This window comes from Carassius carassius, chromosome 2 (genome assembly GCF_963082965.1).
Source record: "Carassius carassius chromosome 2, fCarCar2.1, whole genome shotgun sequence".
Lineage (NCBI taxonomy): Eukaryota > Metazoa > Chordata > Actinopteri > Cypriniformes > Cyprinidae > Carassius > Carassius carassius.
In genome coordinates, this window is record NC_081756.1 from 14,353,782 (window position 1) to 14,376,401 (window position 22,620).

Here is a 22,620-nt window from a genome sequence, read left to right on the forward strand (position 1 = left end):
AGAGTGCAAATAGCCGCTGTCTTTTTTTAAGTCTATTTTTACTTCCAAATAATTGCAAATAATATTAGCACAACTAATATCATTTGCACAACCAACGGGGATTTGGGCTACTCTTGTTTGCTACGCAGCACCACTACATGAGCTTCTCCTGGTCATCTGTCAAACAAGCAGCTTGAGTGCGCGCGCCCCCGCAGGTGAGCCACCGCCGCGCCGCCGCGCCGCCGCGCCGCCGGACCCGCCCAGGTGAGGAGCTTCCAATAAGAGCTCAAACTCAGTCTGCACACGTTTCCTGCGACTTGCACACAGAGACGCCGGCAGGGACTCCCCGTTTAGTCGCTTTCAACTTGAAACACGAGGGGAACTGAGCAAAAGCTTCCATCATTTTAGGATATTTACAACGGCCCGAGAAATGGAGGGTGTGAGAACGAAGACAAGATAAGTTTATACCTGTAGAGCATCGCAGGTAAGCATCACGATAAACGACATGGTGGCAAAATTATGATATTGATTTTAACAAGCTCAATTTAGATAATAAACAACAGTATAAAAGTGTATTAGAGAGGTCGCGACCGTTCGTATCGCCTCACTTCTCTATGTAAAATTCATCATCCGCAGTCCGACGGTAGCGTAAGATGCCGCCGTTCATTATCATTTACACTAGTTCAACTCCACTAAAACATGTTCAGCTCAAAAGTCTCGCTCTTGCAAAAACAGACAGAGGATTTAAATGTAACTGTTATTGAGATCGATTCTCCATTTCTTATTTGAAACAGGAATGTGATCCGTTACTGAACATGAAGGCAGACATCAGCATTGAGGAAGCGACGCACGAGCCCTGGAGATCGGTCACGCGCCGGACGCGCACCGGGGATTGCGCGTAGTTAATATTAATTCTTAACTTGATCAAAAGGCTGACCCGCTATTTTTTCTTGTCAAACAATTACAGGGACCTTGAAACTGCAGAGTTACGTGAGCGTCAGAGATATGTAAACGCTCGTGGTGAAATTTAGAGTGCGCGAGATAATGTCATCCGGGACCTTCGTTATGGATCAAGATGACTTGGACCCTGAGGCATCGGACTCTTTTTTGCACGGGATTCACGGAGCGCACCGGCCCAGGCCGTCCTCTTACCGGGCGCTGCGCAGCGCCGTGTCCAGCCTGGCACGAATAGATGACTTTATCTGCGAGAAAATCGGCTCCGGTTTCTTCTCGGAGGTGTTCAAGGTAAATATGTAATTTATGTCATGCCGTTTGTTTGTGTTTTTAACACAATGCACGTGCTGCATTTCCAGCACAATGTTTATATAAAGGAACACTACATGTAAACAAATGCTCAAATTCACAGATATCTTAATACATTAAATAAAACACAAATTTATAGCATGGGAGTCATTTATAGTTTGTGTAGGCTACTCATAGTTTTACAAATCATTTAACATAAGTGTAAAGTTTAAAACACTTTTAACTATTTTAGTTTAAGCTGATTTTTTTATTTTTGCCTTTTCACTTTCTACCGTTTTGTGTAATAGTAATATATTAAAAGCTGTAATTTTTCAAATATCAAAAGAAAGTTTTTGTATGTTTGTTTGTCTAACTTTACATTAATGTCTTGTTTAATTCAGTTTGTAATCCAACCAAAATCTGACTTGTATTATTGAAAATTAATTAAAAATATATCAACTCATTTTATTGATATCATAAGATTAGCCTAATCCCTCAGTGAACAATAACTACATTCTGCTTATCTTCATCCTGTTCATCTTCTTGGCATTTGTAAATTGTTTTTTTTTTTAGACTGAGAAGATCATATTTTTGGTATGCACCTGTATGTAAATACAGAAACGAAAATTACAACACTCAAAAAGACCTACATGACAGAAATAATCCTGTTCTCGACTTTGTGTATGATGTGTTTCTATTACTGACTTTGGACAACTAAATATCTTTCCACTTCAAACTTGATATATGTTTGTGTGTCAAAATATGCCTCCAGGTTTTGTAGTTCTATAGATTTATGACCTGTTTTACACTCTCAGAATGACTGATTGGCCGGATCATCAATTTATGAACCTCTTTGTGAAATTCTTATGATCGCAGCAGTCATTCTGGCAGTTCCCTACCTGTTAGAGAAACAGGGGTCATGAGTCATGACCTGTGTAAGGACAGTAGGTCTGTGTTGGTGTGAAAGTAGATACCCATTGACAAGGTGCACAGGGGTGCACAGGGGTGCTGGAAACTCTACTCCTGTGTTTGTGTGCATGCATATGAGACCGAGACTGACAGAAATAGAAGAGACCTTATTAGCTATCCCTCACCCAATTTACTGACCAGACACCAAATATGGTAATAACTTGCTGCCGGTTATTGCCCGCAAAAAAGTCACTGCTGATCAGGTCAATATATATATATATGCAAATGTGTGGTAGCTGATATTTGTTTCTGTGGTTATAATTTTGTAGTCCAGTTAATAGTCCACAGTTATGAGGGTAATTTTAGTTAGTTTTTTAATAGATTCTTTACATTAATGTTCTAGATCCTTCAGGCATGGTTTTTATTTTTTTAAAGACTTTGCAGTCTGTCAACAGTAAGGACTGTACTGAAAAAAATGTCTGTTTGTTCTCTTCTAATTGTTAAGTCAGAAAAAAAAAACTATTTCGTCTGCCTGTTCAGATAATGGCTTGGTTGATATTTCATCAGATTTAAAGTGGAAAAAAAACCAGAACTAGTGATGAAAGATGAGGGAATTTTGTGTTTCTCTTGGGTTGATGCTCACCTCATTGTGGGATCAGCAGGCGTTCTCCTTTTAAGCTGTGCCAAAACAAACTCTCTATTTATGTGAGATTCCTTTACAAGAATCTGATGGAGGTGGACAGCCAGAATGAAGTCTCTGAATGTTTTTTGTTGTTGTTGTTGTTGTTTTTCTATTGGTGCCTTTTTAACTCACAAGTAGAACCATGCAGCATGGTTTAGTATAAAAGTGGAATTTAATCTTCTTTTAAAAATGCATGAAAGTCATTTGCATTAAATAACAAAATATCAAACCAAGTGCCATTTGTTTCAAAGAAACTTATACATTGCTAAATATTTTAAGTTTGCAAACATTACAACATTTACATTTCAGTATACAGACACTATTCACAGTAAAATAAAACTTTTAACAAGGTAAACTTTGTATCAAGTGTTTGGAAAAGTTACTTTTAAAAGTATTGCACTGCAATAGTATTGCACTCTGTCTGTGTACCTCACTCGCAGTTTCTCTCAGCATGGGAGGTGTCACTCAATAAATGGGGGGACAAAAAGTAGCTTTTTACTTACCGTAGTTATTTGAAAAATGTAATCTGTTTGCATATCTTCTGCTACTTGTAATGTTTGACCCCCAACACTGGTTATATCAGTACATGCATTCCCTGAGAATCAAACCTGTAAACTTGTTGCTAGCACTAAACAACAGGATATGCAATAAGACAAAGTGAAGGAAACCTATAGCAAAAGTTATTTTTGCATGACAAATGGTGGTGTTAAGCACCCAGACACTGGGCGCTGTAGATGATATAATTATCTTATCTGTAGAATGACAATGCAGAGTTCTTAATGGAGATGTAGGTTCTAATTTTATTAGCCGTGCATTTGAGCTTTGTGTGGAGGTCATTGTATCAAGTGTGCTCATTGAGTCCTAGTGTGTTCCTAAAATACTGTAATAAGTCTGGTGAGTACACATTGATCTGCATTTGACAAAGGGGTGATGTCACTGTAACACATCTTGGGTTCCACAATTAGAAAAGACACTCATCGGTGGGATCTGGTTCCCTCTTTGGAGTCACGTGTTTTAAAAATGGGCTCAATTCCATTAAATATAGATATGAGGAGTGTGGTTAAAAGTACCTGCTGTACATTGTAGTCCTCTTGTCAGTGGGAGAAGAGTTGTGAACTGATCGTTAAAGACTGGTTCTGATTGGTTGGAAAGTTTGAGGTTGTAAACAATTTGCAAGCTAGTTCTGACATGTTTCAGTCCTCTTTAGTGCTTCCCTATTGCATTCTCTCTCTCTCTCTCTCTCTCTCTCTCTCTCTCTCTCCCTCTGTCTTTCTATTCTTGTTCTTCAGTGTCTTTTACTAGTCAGGGCATGCATGGATGTCAAGCTCCATTGCTGCCACAGAGCTCCTGGGCATGTTTGTTTGAGTTTGCGTATGCTTTAAATATGAATGCAGTCTGAACTTTTTGAAGCCTACTTGTGAATACATTTTGATGTATTTTATAGGTGTGTGTGTGTTTTTGATGTACAGTATTTAAAGCTTTGGTGGCATGGTGATTTAAAAATGTCTGCTGCTAACCCGAAAGTTCTAGTTTTAGAAGCTTAGCTCTTGTAATGCTATTGTAACTTTGATTGTCCTCGCAAGAAATGTTTATACCTTGAATAAAAAGTTCACAATATATGCACATTGTAGGTTGCACAATATAAGCTGTAAAAATAGAACTGTTTTTTGTGTCTGATAATTTAGGGCCCGTTAAGTGCTCTACGCCAGTGGTTCTCAATTCCAGTCCTCGCGACCCCCCCCTTGTCTGCACGTTTGTTATGTCTCTCTTTGTTAACACACCTGATTCAGATAATCAGCTTGTTAGAAGTGAGCTCTGTGCATGAACTGTGTTCCCACTTTCATGGTCCATACACAGTGTTCATTGCTCCCTACTCTCTTGAGCAGGGGAAATCTGTTTAAGTTTACCTCATTTCAGCACATTTATTCACAGATTTGCACTGCACAACGTCTTCACACAAGGACAAGTGTGACATCATATACCTCGGTAAATAAACACAATTTAAATTCACATCTTGCACACTTCAGTGGTCTTTGAATGGAACATACATTCACTATGAATTGGAATCATGGAGGAATATCCTGTGATGTCCACTTTGCAGGGCACTTACGTTGGAATAGAACATACATTTGAAGCGATAAGAGAGACAAAATGTGCAGAGCAGGGGGGCGCGAGGACTGGAATTGAGAACCGCTGCTCTATGGGGCACTTTTAACTAACTCTCTGGCAGTGTGCTGTGGTGTGAGAGTGGGTGCTAATGATGCTCTGGTAAGTGCTGTCTTAGACCAACTGTCTAAATGGCAATATGAGAAGTATGTTGATCGAAATCAAATTCATCACATACATGCTCATCCAGACTACTACACCTCTGTTTTTCATACAGTCAACAGCATATTGAGCAACCTCAATGCTCATTTAGCTACTGTCTGCTTTGTTAGGTACAGTGCAAGAGTATGTATTAGTGTGTGCAGTGCACTTGCTCTGGCACATTGTGCAGTGACAATTTTATGGGCAACCCCTCCCCAGTTTAAATCCAGCTTGTGCCATTTTCTTTCCAAACCAATGCAGACCTTCTCCCTATCAAAAACAAATGCTGTATAGATCATTTGTAGGCAGGCTGCGTGGTTTCAGTCCTCATAGAATTCCCTGGAAAATTCCACAGAATTTGAACAGCTGTCATTCACAAAGCTCTACACCCCCCACCCCCCACCCATTGTTTGCTTGTTTAAAAAATTAGGTTGATTGGATACTGCTTTCAGCTACCGGGTGTGCAGTAACCTCATCTCCATTTAGAATGGTTTACCCAAAAATGATAATTTTGATAATGTTACCTAATATCCTCAAAAGTCCTCTATCCATAATATTGCTTTCTTTGGTGTAATGTCATCATGTCTGAATCAGGAAAAAAATATGCACAGATCAAACACCATTTGTAAGCAAAAACAGCCCACAACAGTTTTAAATATGTTGGTGGATTTTGATGTGAGAGAACAGGGGATGGACTTTGGAGGAAGCATTATGGATTATGGACTTGTATTTTGGCCAAAAGACATGGCATAAAGTTAAATATGGAGACCTGTGAATTACTTGTGGATTATCTGGTTTCTGACAGCACCCAATCACTGTAGAGGATCCACTGATGAATAAGTGATGTATTCTGTATTACTCCAAATACACTCCAAATGAAGAAACTAATTCATCTACATGTTGAATGCCTAAAGTGCGAGTTAATTTTCAGAAAGGTTTATTTTTGAGTGAAGTATTCCTTTTAACCTGATCTGTATATGGCTGCATAATTACTTGGTGAATTTAATTTAAAGGGATAAAACTGAGAGACTGCAATGGCTGAAGTTCAAAATCATAATTTTTGTTCTACTGAAGAAACAAAGTCACCTACTTCTTGGATGCCCTGGGGGTAAGCAGATAAACATCAAATTTTCATTTTTGGGTGAACTATCCCTTTAAGTTACTTGTTTAACTTTGTGAATGTCTGTTAAAAATTATCAACAATTATGAGTTTATGAATCTACACCATAAAATATGCAAGCACACAGATGTAAACCATGTCTGACTACCAATTGTTGCTCAGGAAAACCGGACTTTCTCTCAGTTGCCTAAAGGACATCAATTCTCACTACACAGATATTTTTTATCACAGGATACCGAAATATGTATGTGTGATTAGAGTGTCTTCAGTATCCCTTAGAATGTGCTGCACCTCGGCACTGTTTACCTTTGATAAAAGCAGTTCACACACCCTCAAATGTGTGAGCAAACGTATACTCTCCATCTCTCTTGCTGCAGGGCTGAGTTATATCAGATAATTTATGGATTTTAAAGTTTCCTGCTATTGATCTTCATGAGACTCACAAAAGCAGATAATGGTGCTCATTGTTATAATGATATCTTAGCTTGCATACGTTGGCGCTGCAGGGAAGATCAGCCAGCCAGACAACACTGCACAGGTTTGGGTGTCATCAATCAGGCAAGGGTTTCTGCTTTTGCTTGATTAGATTGTCTTTACAAAAGTAACTTGACAATAAAAAATTAAGACTGCTCTTGAAGCTTGGATGCAGATATTTAATTTTGTGCATGCGTGTGAAAATATTGCTAACATGTTCAGGAAACATAAAAGTTAGCAACAACAGCAATTCCATTTTTTTTCTTTTTTTTTTTTAGTTGCTATGAACCAAAATATTATGGTGTTCTAATTTCCTGTGAGATGTGCTCTGATGAACCACTCAAACAAATTAAAGATAAGAACATGGACACCAGAAGCATTTTGTGATGTTACATAATGTTAAATTTTCTTTACCTTTTGTACAAATGATTTCACGCGTTCAATGCCACAAATTTGCCTATATTTGATTAGATATGTACAAATAATACAGAATCTTATGCGTTAGTTCACCCCAAAATTAAAATTAGACTGTTTTATGCCCTCAAAGCATCCTAGGTGTACAGTTGTGGCCAAAAGTTTTGAGAATTACATAAATATTGGAAATTGGAAAAGTTGCTGCTTAAGTTTTTATAATAGCAATTTGCATGTACTCCAGAATGTAATGAAGAGTGATCCGATGAATTACATAGTCCTTCTTTGCCATGAAAATTAACTTAATCCCAAAAAAACCTTTCCACTGCATTTCATTGCTGTCATTAAAGGCCCTGCTGAGATCATTTCAGTAAGCGTCTTGTTAACTCAGGTGAGAATGTTGACGAGCACAAGGCTGGAGATCATTATGTCAGGCTGATTGGGTTAGAATGGCAGACTTGACATGTTAAAAGGAGGGTGATGCTTGAAATCATTGTTCTTCCATTGTTAACCATGGTGACCTGCAAAGAAACGCGTGCAGCCATCATTGTGTTGCATAAAAATGGCTTCACAGGCAAGGATATTGTGGCTACTAAGATTGCACCTAAATCAACAATTTATAGGATCATCAAGAACTTCAAGGAAAGAGGTTCAATTCTTGTAAAGAAGGCTTCAGGGTGTCCAAGAAAGTCCAGCAAGCGCCAGGATCGTCTCCTAAAGAGGATTCAGCTGCGGGATCGGAGTGCCACCAGTGCAGAGCTTGCTCAGGAATGGCAGCAGGCAGGTGTGAGCGCATCTGCACGCACAGTGAGGCCAAGACTTCTGGAAGATGGCCTGGTGTCAAGAAGGGCAGCAAAGAAGCCACTTCTCTCCAAAAAAAACATCAGGGACAGATTGAACTTCTGCAGAAAGTATAGGGAATGGACTGCTGAGGACTGGGGCAAAGTCATATTCTCCGATGAAGCCCCTTTCCGATTGTTTGGGGCATCTGGAAAAAGGCTTGTCTGGAGAAGAAAAGGTGAGCGCTACCATCAGTCCGGTGTCATGCCAACAGTAAAGCATCCTGAAACCATTCATGTGTGGGGTTGCTTCTCATCCAAGAGAGTGGGCTCACTCACAATTCTGCCCAAAAACACAGCCATGAATAAAGAATGGTACCAAAACACCCTCCAACAGCAACTTCTTCCAACAATCCAACAACAGTTTGGTGAAGAACAATGCATTTTCCAGCACGATGGAGCACCGTGCCATAAGGCAAAAGTGATAACTAAGTGGCTCGGGGATCAGAATGTTGAAATTTTGGGTCCATGGCCTTGAAACTCCCCAGATCTTAATCCCATTGAGAACTTATGGTCAATCCTCAAGAGGCGGGTGGACAAACAAAAACCCACTAATTCTGACAAACTCCAAGAAGTGATTATGAAAGAATGGGTTGCTATCAGTCAGGATTTGGCCCAGAAGTTGATTGAGAGCATGCCCAGTCGAATTGCAGAAGTCCTGAAAAAGAAGGGCCAACACTGCAAATACTGACTCTTTGCATAAATGTCATGTATTTGTCGATAAAAGCCTTTGAAACGTATGAAGTGCTTGTAATTATATTTCGGTACATCACAGAAACAACTGAAACAAAGATCTAAAAGCAGTTTAGCAGCAAACTTTTTAAAAACTAATATTTATGTAATTCTCAACTTTTGGCCACAACTGTATAAGACTTTCTTCTTTCCTGGCTCCTCCAAGCTCTATCATTGCAGTCAGCGGGTGTTGCAGTAGAACAGTCCACAAGTCATCAAATAAAGCGTGTGCATCCATAATAAAACGTGCCTCACACAGCTCCTGGGGATGAATAAAGGCCTCCTGTACTGAATCCATGCGTTTTTGTAAGAAAAATATCCATATAGCATGTGCCTCTAAGATATGCTAGTCTTGCAAATTAGTTTTATAGGAGCAAAGGAAGCAAAGTTTCCTTACTTAAGCATTTCATGTGAACTAACATTGTTTTGAAAATTTAAACTTTAAAAACTTTTGTTTCTAAATTTGAAATTCCACATTTTCAGTATAGGCTCCACTGTGTGTCAGCATGGGAGGTGTGCAGATAATACAGATAATGTCTCCTGCAGCCAGGGACTTTGAAGTTTGGGATGAATCAGAAGATTGTGTGTGTGTGTGTGAGGGAGGAAGAAAAAGGCCAGAGATCTCTGTCCAGCTGGCCCAGACATGAATAGACCTCTAAAGTGTCTGTCTGTGACCAAGTATTTTCTCTCTCTTCCTCTGAAGGCGCAGCATCGTACCACGGGGCAGGTGATGGCTCTGAAGATGAACACCATGGCCAGTAACAAAGCCAATATGCTGAAGGAGGTACAACTGATGAACCGCCTCAGACATCCCAACATACTCAGGTCTGCAGTGCACACATCTATAACAGAGCTCATCAACACTGAATATTAACCATATATGTGCAGTGGTGATGTTGCCAGAAATAATATTAAAGCTATGATTGTTTCTTTTTTTTTTTTTTTGCGAGTCACTAGAAATTATATTTATATGAAAAGTATATATTATACTATATTATATTGTAGAGTGTTATACTTTTAGCATTAAACTAGAATAGTTCCTCTTATTGGGAAGGAAACCCTTGTCATTTCAGAGTAAATTATTATGTATTTATTTATTTTTTAAGAAATTTATATTTTTATTCAGCAAAGATGTAGTAAACTGATCAAAAGTGAAGGTAACTACTTTGGCATTGTTACAAAAAAAAAAGAGAGATCCATTTCAAATAAATGCTGTTCTTTTGAATTTTCTGTTCATCAGAGTACTGAGAAAACTGTATTACGGTCTATAAAATTCAACATTTGTTTATATAAAAACAAATATTAAAACAAACCTTCCATAACTCGTATCTCTTAATTCTTCAGTTTATGATGCAAAATTAAATTGCGTAATATTTTTTAAAATAAATATGTAATAATTAAAAGTGCAAAAAAACATTGGATGTCAATGTTTGTATCGTTCATCAGCTGAAAAAAAATAATTCTGAAAATGATTCCAACGATACCGTTTATCGTTATAGTTGTAGTGTGGACTCTGCTATTCTTTAATATTGAGAACGATTTTTAGAACTATATCTTTATCGTTATATTTATAGTTATCGTGCTTGGTGCGAACAGGCCTTTAGACAGAGGTCCTATTGTAGCAAGCATAATCAAAATACCATTACTACAGTCTGTGCCATGGTACCACCCAGGTGCATGGGTTGTGAGGGTTAGCTATGAAACCTCACCAGTTCCTGATCTTTGCCTCGTGTCAGGAGAGTTTCCAATCTAGATGTTTGTTCATGTTTATGCATTTTTAAGTGTTCATTTGAATAATTCATTCATTTATAAATTCTAAATTCACATTTTTATCCATTTTTGCCTCCAGAATGAAAAGAAAGTTTTGTTTTTTGTTTTGTTTGAAGTCCAGCTTACTTGGAGGACAAGTCTGCGCTGTTGGGCAATAAACAATGCATTCTATGAGAACATGAATATTGATGTCACAGGATGGCAGCTTTTGTCTTGCCTCCATAACTGCAACCACTGTTTATATAGAGTAAAATATTTAACTGAAAGCTGGGAAGTAAAGGAGGGAGCAACACATTATTAACACATTATTAACCATGAAATACAAATATATTTATCTTAAACAAATCCCCACATGAAAACGGGGGATGTATTTGTTTATATGTGCCAGGGCAAGAAGTCTAGGTCTTTTGTTTGCTTAACCTGCACCAGTTTGTGTGGTCTCATGTGTTTGAATTAAGTGTGCGTGTTTGTGTAAAAGCGAGAGTGTGTGTTTTTCATGCATGCTTAAGATTGCCTTCAAAATACAGGTGTTCCAGCTCACATTCTTGAGATGGGTCACTCTTGAAGGAACTTGTTAGCACCTTCTCTTGTTTTTTTTTGTTCTTTTCCAACACCTTTTCCCCGGTTTATCTGTGTGTGTGTGCCTTTTAGGTTTGTGGGAGTGTGTGTACATGAGGGACATCTTCATGCTCTGACAGAGGTAAGTGAGAGTGCTAATAAAGCATATAAAACAATACAGTTGTTGGATAAAATTGTTCAAGATTAAATGGTATACACTACTGTTCGAAAGAGAGCAGTCTACTATATATATATATATATATATATATATATATATATATATATCGGATAAAATGTGTTTTTGCTTAGTGCAATATTAATTATGCAAGAGAAAATAAGACTCCTGGGTCTCTTAAAATGAACAACTTAGTTTCCTTTTTAGAATTTTTTTTATTATTATTTTAAATGCATAGAATGCAATGCATAAAAAAAAACATTTAATTATTACCCATTGTTTCTCTGTCTGTACATGTACTGGTAGCAATGATAATAAAGTTGACAGATGAATTAAGTGCCATTCAATTGGGGTTTTAAATAAAGCATTTTCTGAGATGCACATTAAACATTAAACACAAAACATTAATTTATCTTTTAATTATTGAAAATTAAGCAAACTTAACTTTTTGGTAAACAAAGGGGATTTACTATTAAAAATAAAACATGGAAGAAATGTTGTGTGATTAAACCTTAAAAAAAAAAGTTTTTTTTTTTTTTTTTTAGTAGTAGTAGGCTATGTACATTCTGCTGAACAATAGTTATACATCTCTGGCTAATACTTGTCTTTAAACTGGACTTTTATTTTGACGGGTTGACGTACCTTTACAGTTCTGTGTATGTGTTGTGACGCTAGTTTTACTCAAATCAAACAGTCAAATGCTCATAAAGTGACTGTCAGAGCAGTTCTGGAGATGTTGTTCATGTGTTCACGTCCTTATTTGGTGAGACAGCAGATGCTGAAATCACTGCGAGCGTCATGCACGCTTCAGTGTTTGTAATAAAGGAAGTCGCGCTTTTGCTCCATTCATTAACGGAGACACGCAGAACATGCAGGATTCATATTTAAATTGACTGTTCTGGCTTAATATTTACAGATATTAGTCCATATCGTGATTTGATGTAAGTGCAATGACCTATTTTTGATTAATTCATTCAAAATTTGGCAAATTCCGTGCAATTCCACGTTAAACTTTGAATTCCGTTTTTATGACCGGATTCCGCGATTCCCTCCGCGTTTTCTGCATCGCGGAAATCATAGGGCCCTAGTTGTGGTATGCCAGCTCTATCTTGCAATGGACACACGCCACGACATTCTCTTTACATTTGCACGCGCCCTCAAATCAAAACACTGCTGACTCCTTGCAGTATGCGATTTCGGACGAAGCACTTGTCTCCTTCCACTTTGTGGGTGACGTAAACGCGTTGTCACATAAAAAAAAAATCATTGCGAAAGAACCTGACGTGAGATTTCAAATAAATTAAAAGAGGCTTCGAGGCAGAGGAATTTGCCTCGATCTTTTTTTGCAATCGAGTTACTCGAGGAATCGTTTCAGCCCTACCCAAATGTTTGAACAGTTGTATATCTTTATTTATAGGTAGCATTTCTTTTGCTGGGTTTATTTTTTCACAGAAGTCAGTGCAGAGTAGGGCTGTGCAATTAATCGAAATCGAATCGCAATTGTGATTTGAGGCGTTGCAGTTTTGCTAATTGCAAAGTCTGCGACGTGTTCCACTCTGAGCATATGCATGAGTGCCAGCCTTGCATGACAGCCTTACTAACCAATAGAGTGAGCTCAACTCCGTCCTCCCTAAAAAAAATTAAAAAAAAATCAATCAGATCAAATCGCACAGCCCTAATGCAGACCATTCTGGGATTGCCTTTTCTGCAATGGATACATGTGATGCTGCCTTAGAAATTGGTTAAAGGAAAATATCTTAGGAGACCCTTTGGAACAGCCTTGCTGCACGGATATACACTAAATATGTGTTTGTTGTAGTACATTAATGGCGGTAACCTGGAGCAGCTGTTGAGCAGTGACGTGTTCCTGTCATGGTCTGTGAGAATTAACCTCAGTCTTGATATTGCCAGAGGACTGCAATACCTCCACAGCAAGGGCATATTTCACAGAGACCTTACGTCAAAGGTACACACAATGGAAGTGCCTTTTATATTGTAAATAGTAAGCGCAAATACACAGTAAGGGCACAAATGTTGTTTTTTGTTTTAAAGAACTGTCTGGTGCGCTGGGAGAATGGGAACTGCAGTGCCGTGGTGGGGGACTTTGGCCTAGCAGAGAAAATTCCTGATCACAGGTCAGTAAATTGCATCGTCATACCTCAAGAGATAAGATTAGATATACGCCATGCTTCCAGAGAGAGAAATTGAAGCAGTCGAGGACTGATTGATGAGCTTCCATTTTTCCATAAAGCACTCGTATCTATAGCTGGAGAGTAAACTATTAAGAGCATGTGATGTAGTCAGCACCTCATCTTTAGCTTAGTGCAGCCTCTACATATCCAGCTCATGTCCTAGAAATGTCCGGTTGTTTCAGTACATGTGTACATGGTGCTACACGTGTAAATGAAATGGATGGTAAATACCTTAGATATGCTTGAGTTATGATGTTGGCATTTACCCCAATGGCCCAAGTATCTGTTCTCACATGATGTGAAGCATTTACTGTTGCACTGCAGGCACATGCAGTTAATTTAGACACTTGGCAAGAAAAACAAAGGAGAAATTACACTGTTGCTCCTAAAAAACACTTTTCACCTTACTGCATGCGTGAGGTTTAAGGTAAATGCTGTTCGTAAGATTAAAGGCAAATACAATACCCCTTAACATCTGAGGTGTCACATAACATGACCGTCTGATCCACAAGGTGTTAAACTCCTAACAATGATGGACACTGAGTTACAAAAAACAATTTCTTCATATTATAAAATAATTACACATCACAGTAATGATACATTATAGCTTTTAAATTCCTATCATGCCTTCCACATTAATATTAAAGGGTTAGTTCACCCAAAAATGAAAATTATGTCATTATTGACTCGCCCTCATGTTTTTCCAAACCCGTGAGACCTCCCATTTATCTTCGGAAAACAGTTTAAGATATTTTCGATTTAGTCCGAGAGCTCTCAGTCCCTCCATTGAAGCTGTGTGAACGGTATACTGTCCATGTCCAGAAAGGTAATAAAAACATCATCAAAGTAGTCCATGTGACATCAGAGGGTCGGTTAGAATTTGTTAAAGCATCGAAAATACATTTTGGTCCAAAAATAACAAAAACTACGACTTAATTCAGCATTGTCTTCTCTTCCGGGTCTGCTGTGAGCGCGTTCACTGCAGTGTAGTAATATCCCGTTTGCGAACGAATCATTCAATTTAACCGGTTCTTCTTGAACCAGTTCACCAAATCGAACTGAATCGTTTGAAACAATAAGCATTAATCCACAAATGTCTTAAGCGGTTAACTTTTTTAACGTGGCTGACACTCCCTTGTATTTTTTTGGGTGAACTAACCCTTTAAGCAGCACATAGAAATTGTAGTTTTCATAAATTGGATTGTCCATATGTTGAAGACAATACATAAGTTCACAAGGGCATAGATGTGTATAAATATTGTACATTATTTTCACAAGAAATCACTCCCTTGATATTAAAGGAATTTCTAGTATGAGGGTGGTTGGAGGTTTTAATAGTGTAGACAAAGTTACACTCCTAGCATGTAGATCAATGATACTGTAATTGCAAGTTGACTTTTACTAAGAAAATAGGAAATGAAAGGAGGAAGTAAATTGACTCTTACCAGCATATCACTTGGAGGTATACAAAATATGAGGGGGCCATGCAAAGCATTTTAAAGTACATTGGGTAATTTTATAATTTGTGTACATTAAGCTTTAGTATTTAGTATAAGTTTAGTATTACATGGAGCTGGTTACCTTATGGGAGCTCCCATGTTGAGATTTAGTTATAAAAAAAAAAACCCACACAATTGCACCTTTAAGTAAGGGATCACTGTTAATGATATTCGAATGCTTTTATATTGGAGCGGAAACTATTTGGCCAGCGCAGACTACTGCATGTTATCGTTAATCCATATATACTGTGGATTAACATTCCTTTTAGTGAAGCACTCCTGCTGGGACATATTAAAGTGATCTGCTGCTTGTGTAATTCTTTCCTCATCATAGGGCGTTTGTATAAACTTGTGTATGAAAGCAGAGGCTTGTAAGTCTGTTAAGTCTTCCTTTTATACGCTTTCTCAGCACAAATAATAGGATAGCAAAAGTGTACCACCCAAACATAGCATGTGTGATTGTGAGTGCCATCAGAGTGCTATTTTTGTTCTGTCTTCGCCATTTTCTCTTAGTGAGATCAACGCAATGTTCAGAAGAACATGCTACTCTTATATTTTGCAACAGTATGAATAGTTTTTTTTAATATTTCCTGTGTATAGTATGTCACCCAAAAATACATTTTTTTTATCTTTTATCTGCTTACCCTCAGGACATCCAAGATGTAGGTGACCTTTGTTTATTCAGTATAACACAAATCAAGATTTCTAGCTTAAACCTATGCAGTCTATCAGTCTTATAATGTAAGTGGATGGGAATTACGGCTAAAACCTACAATAAAACTAAAAGGAAACCTTTTTGTGTCTTAACACATCAATGTATCGTCACGAGCTGCAGAGTTTAATTTGGTTTTGTATGTTTTTTTTATTTTTTTATATATTGTTGATTCCCATCCACTTACAGTATAAGACTGATAGATCGCAGTGGTTTGAGCTAAAAATCTCTGTTTGTGTTCTACAGAAACAAAGTCACCTAATACTTCGATGCTCTGGGGGTATTGTGATTGAGCCCACTCCCTTGGCTTAGAAGCAACCTCACACTGGAATGGTTTCAGGATGTTTTACTGTTGGCATAACACATGAATGATGGTAGCGTTCACTTTTTCTTCTCCAGACAAGCTTTTTTCTGGATGCCTCTTTCTAATATAATGAATGAACCAGAATTGTGCTTACTTGCCTGACCATTATATTGAACAATCAAATGTTTAGAACTTTATTAACACCAAAAAAATAAAAAATTACTAACAAGATGTTAATTAGACTTGCTGAATTAAACATGCAGGAAGATGAAGTCACGTGATGATAATGTTGTCAAAAGTTTGAAATGTATATGGATGGTAACCCTCGTTAACTGGTTCCATTCACAGAATGTAGCATCTGGCAAATGTATTGTGTAGCCCAACCTGCAGCTCTACAAATGTCTACTGATAAGGCACTCTTTGCTGAAGCTGGCAAAGCAGAAATGCCCCTGGTTGAGTGTGCCCTCAGTCCCAGAGGGCATGGTAAGCCTCTGGCCTGATTGGCCATAAGGATCACATCCACAATCCAGTGGAATATCCTTTGTTTGGAGACAGTGTTTCAGACTGTCTGAAGAGCTCCTTGTCTGCTTCAGTGTATTTTCCAAATAGATGTGTAGGGCTCACATCGATCACAACAGAGAAGGGTCAGGGGCCCCTTCCTATGGGGATATTTTGCAAGTTTAATTGACCACCTGACCTCTAAAAAGAGTGTTAGAAACCTAGGGCACACATCCAGGCCAGGGTCTCAGGACAACATGAGAGTCTGGCGGCCCAAATACTAGGCACAATCCGTTAATGGAGAGGGATTGGAGATCCCCCACCCACTTGGTAAATGTGAGCACAGTCAGGAAGACCATCTTCATAGAGAGGGCACTAAGTTCAACTGACTGGAGGGGCTCAAAGAGAACTCTCTGTAAGGCCTGAAGGACTATGGAGAGATCCCAAGAAGGCATGAGGCGCAGCCTTTGAGGATTCAACCTATGGGTGCCTCCTAGGAATCTGATAACCAGATCTTCCTCACTGATTTGCTGTCTACGATGCCATGGTTCGCCGCAATAGTGGCCAGAGTTCCTCCTGATCACATCCAGGGACCAAACATGGAGGTTACAGAGATCTGAATGCTGGTGCCAGATTGTGCCCTTCCCCTGGTAAAGAAGGTCCCTCCACAGGGGAATCCACCTGGTAGTAAGCCACAGTGGGCAATGAGTGGATTTTTGTGAGGCCTGGATCTGCGCCTGATTGAATTGACTCCAAAACAGTAGGACCACTTGGGGATGAAACCTCCACTCACCTCGGAGTGTGACCTGTCGTGAGAGGGAGACCCCTATATGACTGAGGTCGCCTGGGCATGCAGAGACCCGAGTCTTTGCTGGCTCCACAGTAAGGAATGGCAGGCAACTTGTGTGCCTTGGTGCCATGCCCATTTTTAGGACTTGGGTGTGAAGCCCTTTCTGAAGTGGTCTCATATGCACCAGTCCCAATGGCGTAAGCCAAGGATGCCATTTGCCTCTGAAAAGTATTTGAGAGGGACTACTATCTTGTACAAGAGTGTTCTTAAGCAGTTCAGCACAGACCGAGCACGATCCTCTGAGAGGTGTGCTGTCATGACCAAGTACAGTCTTCACCAAAAAAAAGAGATACTTTGCACAGGGGAGAGTTTGTTCTTCTCTCTGTTGACCCCAACTCCTAATCCGTCCCAAATGTTAACATGTATTCTGGATGGGAGCTTGTATAGTGCTATTCTGGTCAGCTTCCCTCCTCCCTTGGTCACCCATCTCAGGTTCTCTACGAACCCCTTTGTGGGTTCTCAACATCCTGAGGACAGGCTGGCAGTGTCACCTCCCTACGTGTCACTGGCCACTGTTAAGACTTGACTGTCGGCTCAGGCTGTTGCAGTGCCTCAGTAATCCTAGCAGTGTGCCATCTATAGCAATAAACAGACAGAGGCTGCTGCCTAAGGGGTCCAAGTGAATAACCTGACCCACACCGAGGAAATAAGTGTTTAATGGCCTCTGTTTTTAACTGTGGAGAATTGCAGAAAAAATACTTGTCAGCAAAGAGATCGTTGAGCTCATTTTCTCGCATCTCTGCAAGATTGAGCCACAGGTGGAGCTCCTGGACCACTGATGTGGACATTGACATCTCTCTCTCTATCTAGGGAACCCCTATTTATTCCCTCGCTGGACCACTGTCAAGGGTGGAACCAATGTATCGTTTTATGGCAGAAAGGTGCCTTCCACGATTTCATCAGCTACTCATGCACTTCCATGAAGAAAGGAACTTGGGTGGAGCATGGCTGAGTGTCGCACTTGGTCTCCAAGAGTCGAACAGTAACTATGTTATCACTACGACACATCTATAATGCCGTTGGTTCCAGCTTTTGTTCCCACACAGCTCGTTCCGGGACTAAACACAGCAATGTTACAAGGTCCAGAATCAATCCCAGGATGTGTTTGCGTTCACACAGAAGGATTTTCCGGGACCAACGTGCAGTGTGAAAGGGGCTCTGCAGCCTGTCCAGGGCGTGGCCAGCTATGCAAATTTTGCTCACCAGTTTCCTTTGGCCTTTTCTCAATGTCAGAGTTGTCTGGGCTCCCAAGTGCAACCCTTAGTGTCGGAACTTCGACACAACATTGAAGTGAGTGACTGAAAGGGAACTATTGGTCCTTTTCCACGGCATGGAACAGTTTGGGTCAGTTTGCGTTTCCACTGCAGTTTAGTAATACTTTGGAGTGGGTGGGATTATAGACATGTAGTTATATTTGTGCTGCCTTTTTCAAAACTTTTTCATTCTGTGTCATCCCATCAAGCTCTCGCTGCCCCTTTGCTGTCAGCAAGTGGAATATCTGTCCTTCCTCAACAGACCACAAAACTGCTTTTTTTTTGTTTTTTTGTCGTTCAAAAAAAGATGCGTTCGATCCTCGCTGTCTGTGCTGGTTTAATCTAGCAGGTCTAGTGTCTCATGTCACAAGTTCAATGAAACCGGTTGTGACCCTTCTCTTCGGCCAATCAGTGATCAGCAGGGTTTACACGTCACATTTTCGCAACTGTACAGCTCGCAACCTCAGCCGAGGTAGTTCTGAAAAAGGTACCAGGTGCAGTACACAGTGGGAAAAACCCCCCAAAAGCTAGCTGTGCCATACCCTGCATAGGAAAAGCACTATATGTATACAGCAATTTGTAAGCTAGTATTCCATTATGAACACATCCAGTGTGTACATGTGATGTCATTTAGGGACTTGTTTCCACCCTGCATTTGTTTATTTTAATGATGGCTTTGTAAGAAAATCTGTATGTGTGAGAGAGAGAGAGTAGTTTTACAGTTAAGCTAAGCCTTGAATTTCTCATTGGTTTTTATTTCTGTAAATGTTATGTAATGCATATTTTGGTGTGCTTGCAAATGCTTCATGTTTGCGTGTAAAACCACAGGTATTTGTACATGTGAAGAAGACCAAGCAGATTGCTAAATGAGGGCTTTTTGGAAAGCTATCCTAAAAAGGAGAAAGCATTTCAGCTGTTTGCTACGGTATATTCCCTCACTCTGACTAACCCACATCCCCAAAGGGTGTTTACACTGGAGTACATTTATCTCTCTCTCTCTCTCTCCTTGTCTCCATTCTTCCCCTCTCAGTCTATTTATGCCCAGTACAGTCCTAGCCCAAAATAAAACTGAGGAAGTGTTTCTCAGCAGAGTATGAGTATGCCAGCTAAAATTAAGATCTTACAAGACCCTGTTCGGTTTTGTTTTTATACACCTACTCACACATAATCAGGCTGTTGGTTAATGGACTAGGAGGTTATGGGTGTTAAATTAGGAAATGAGGAGTAATTGTAAAAAGATAAATAGAACTTGTAGGTTCACTTTAAGTAAATGATTTTCCTGTTTTCCCTTTGGCTGTTTTCAGTGATGAGGCAGAGAAACCGAAATTGGCTGTTGTCGGCTCCCCCTACTGGATGGCTCCAGAGGTGCTCAGAGGAGAACACTACAATGAAAAGGTTGAACACCATATGATTCATTACCCAGATATGGCCAGAGTCCTTTTCAATGACTTGACTGTTTCACCTGCATAACTTATCAGATTACTGTCATTTCACAATTTCAAATGCAAAGTTGGTGACATTATTCCCATTATTTGAGAATAATGTTATTTTAAGTTCATTATTATCTGTATAGGGTTTTAGAAAATGAGAATTTTTTGTTTTTATTTTATTACAGGTTGATGTATTTGCCTATGGAATTATCCTCTGTGAGATTATAGGCCGAATACAGGCAGATCCTGACTTTCTTCCACGAACTGAGGTGAAAATTTTAATGTACAGTATCTTAAAATATTTTTGAAAAAGCTAAACTCTAATCTGAACTTTTATGTACAATCTCATGTACTCACTCAGTTTATGAATATGGGTAATAGTTAACTCCTTGTAAGATTACAGCACTGCCAATGAAGTCATGTTTTTAAATACAAATCATTGTTTAATTATGATAAACTTATTATCAGGATGATTTATTTCTACAGTCCAGCTTTCACTCTTCACAGTAGTAACATAAAGCTAGTATCAGCTTTGGAGCATTTTTTTTCCCTTAAGACTGAAGTTAGGTTTGTGTGGTGATTTTGTTTTTCAGGACTTTGGTCTTGATGTGGAGGCCTTTCGCCAGATGGTTGGAGACTGTCCTCCTCATTTCTTCAAAGTCACAGTCATCTGCTGCAGTGTAAGACCTCTTATCTACAGTCCTGAAAGATCATACATTAACATTTATCCTCCTCTACAAATCTCACATGCTGACATATATGCTTACAAGTTTTTATACCTAGGAGCCTTTCCTTAACAGGGCTTCTGTCTAATTCTGCCAAGATACAAATGTATTATTCTAATCAAGAAGTATGACTTCACAAAAAAGTGTTTACATTTTAAAAATTACATTTTTTCTCTCCCAGATGATCCCAGACAGTCGGCCCTCATTCACCGAGGTTGTAGCAGAGCTGTGTAAGATGGTGAATGATCGAGAGAAGAGTGAATGTATGGAGCCTGATGTACAGGGTGAGTCATCAACAAAAAAAAATATATTTTTTTTTGTTAACTATCCCTTTAAATATCTTTTAGTTTCTATTTAAAATTGTATTAATTCAAGTATAGTTTTCGCCTTGAATATGACCAAAGAAGCTTGCATGTCATTTAAAAAAACTAGTTAAATTTAGTTTTTTTTTTTTTTTTTTTTTTTTTTCCTGTGTTTTCAGACCGGTCATCCTCAAACACAACACCTTTGAGTCGAAAACATTCTCTAAACATTCCTGCTGACCCGTGTTTCTGTAGCAACAAGTCTGATGTACTCCTCCCTCCGTCCCTTTTCCTGACTCGGACCACACCAATGCGCATTAACCCCTTCTCCCAGCGCCAAGACCTCAATGGCGGCCGCATCAAGCTCTTTGACACCCCCAGCAAGTCTGTCATTTCCCTCACCTTTGCTCTCCCTTCGCCCCCTGACCCCAGCAGCCCCATCTCCTGTGACCAAGGCCCTCTCCATTTCCACAGACGCAGCCAATCACTGCCCTGCACCCCAGAAGACATCCAGTCTCTACGTGGTACTGCTGCCAATGAGAAATGTGGAAATAATCAAAGTGTTATAAAGACCGATGTAAATCCAGTCAATGGAAATTTGTTGGACATTGGTATGGACAGTGTGTTGACTAAGAGCAAGGAGAGTATTGCTGATCTCCCTAATATTAGTGAGGTTTTTGATACACCCGGTGACAGCATTAGGAGTTCAGACCTTAAGCAGGATGACAAGGAGAAGAATCTTGAAATGAAGAGTCAAGAAGCTGTAGCTGATGACTCTGGTCTTCCATTAGATCTAGAGTTGATGTCTCCAAGCCGATGGAGGTTAGAGGAAAGCGTTGAGGATCCCATGGACTGTACCAACTCTCCTGATACACTAGAAAGTGTTGTCAGTGCTTCAGCCAAACCTTTCTCCAATGGCTGGAGCTCCCCGGTCTCCAATGAGCCATCCTCATTACCTCCTTTACTAGACATGGACAACAACAATGGCACCATCCCTATCAGTCGATCTCTGGGATGGGGGGTTATTAACTCCAATGGTGCCACGACCCCTCTTACGCCTCCGGAACAGGATGAGGTCATAGCCTGTCCGGGATGCTGCCTAGCAGGGATGAGTTTCCCCTCCATTTGCACACGTGGACCACGACAAACCCCTTATAAGAACTTGAATGGCGATGCGGCCAGGAAAAGGCTTCTGTGCAAAGCTTTGCCACCCTCGCCTACAGAGCCAGACATTGCTCTTCCTAGCACACAGACATAAAAGATGCATGCTGTATAGGTGAAGTGCTACCTTTTATACAGAAGCTACTGCTTAATGCACTCAAAGTAAAATCAAGCTGAAATGTCATTCTGGACAGAAAGAAAATGCTATGTATTGTTGTTTAGACTAAGTGGATCATTTAGTATTCTGATCTCTCGTCCTAGTCCTTTAAAACTTGAACACTTCCATAGGTTTTAATGCCTTTCTAAAGACGTGTGTTGTCAATATTTTTGTTATTTTTACAATTATTTGAAAGTTTATGAAAATACTTTGAGAATGGGGGAAAAAATGTATGACATTAAATGACATGGACAAAGTACTAACAGGCTATGTTGTGTTTATGGAAGATATAAATCACATTATCTGTAATATAGTACTCTACATTTTACATTATATGTG

The 22,620-nt window shown here is 39.4% G+C and overlaps 1 protein-coding gene across 3 annotated transcripts; it reads left to right on the forward strand.

The window, feature by feature from the left end:
- Positions 1-264: 264 nt before the first annotated feature.
- Positions 265-22,540, forward strand: LOC132103760 (dual specificity testis-specific protein kinase 2-like). 3 transcript variants are annotated; one of them, XM_059508870.1, is made up of 11 exons: positions 265-463; positions 774-1,224; positions 9,399-9,520; positions 11,117-11,165; positions 13,018-13,164; positions 13,251-13,337; positions 19,818-19,901; positions 20,122-20,205; positions 20,530-20,616; positions 20,843-20,944; positions 21,133-22,540. In XM_059508870.1, exons 2-11 carry the CDS (start codon positions 1,024-1,026, stop codon positions 22,219-22,221), a joined length of 2,052 nt encoding a protein of 683 aa, XP_059364853.1. In that variant the 5' UTR covers positions 265-463; positions 774-1,023; the 3' UTR covers positions 22,222-22,540. The 3 variants fall into 3 exon arrangements, with proteins under 3 accessions (XP_059364853.1, XP_059364847.1, XP_059364841.1); XM_059508864.1 differs by having other exon boundaries at positions 947-1,224; positions 13,251-13,333; positions 19,811-19,901; XM_059508858.1 differs by having other exon boundaries at positions 266-463; positions 13,251-13,333; positions 19,811-19,901.
- Positions 22,541-22,620: the final 80 nt, after the last annotated feature.

Excerpts from the sequence above, each read along its gene's own strand:
- LOC132103760 (XM_059508864.1), top strand. The coding sequence starts at position 1,024 with ATGTCATCCGGGACCTTCGTTATGGATCAAGATGACTTGGACCCTGAG. Across the intron at positions 13,165-13,250 it reads ACAGAGACCTTACGTCAAAG|AACTGTCTGGTGCGCTGGGA; the intron begins GTACACACAATG and ends TTTGTTTTAAAG. Across the intron at positions 20,945-21,132 it reads GTATGGAGCCTGATGTACAG|GTGTTTTCAGACCGGTCATC; the intron begins GGTGAGTCATCA and ends TTTTTTTTTCCT.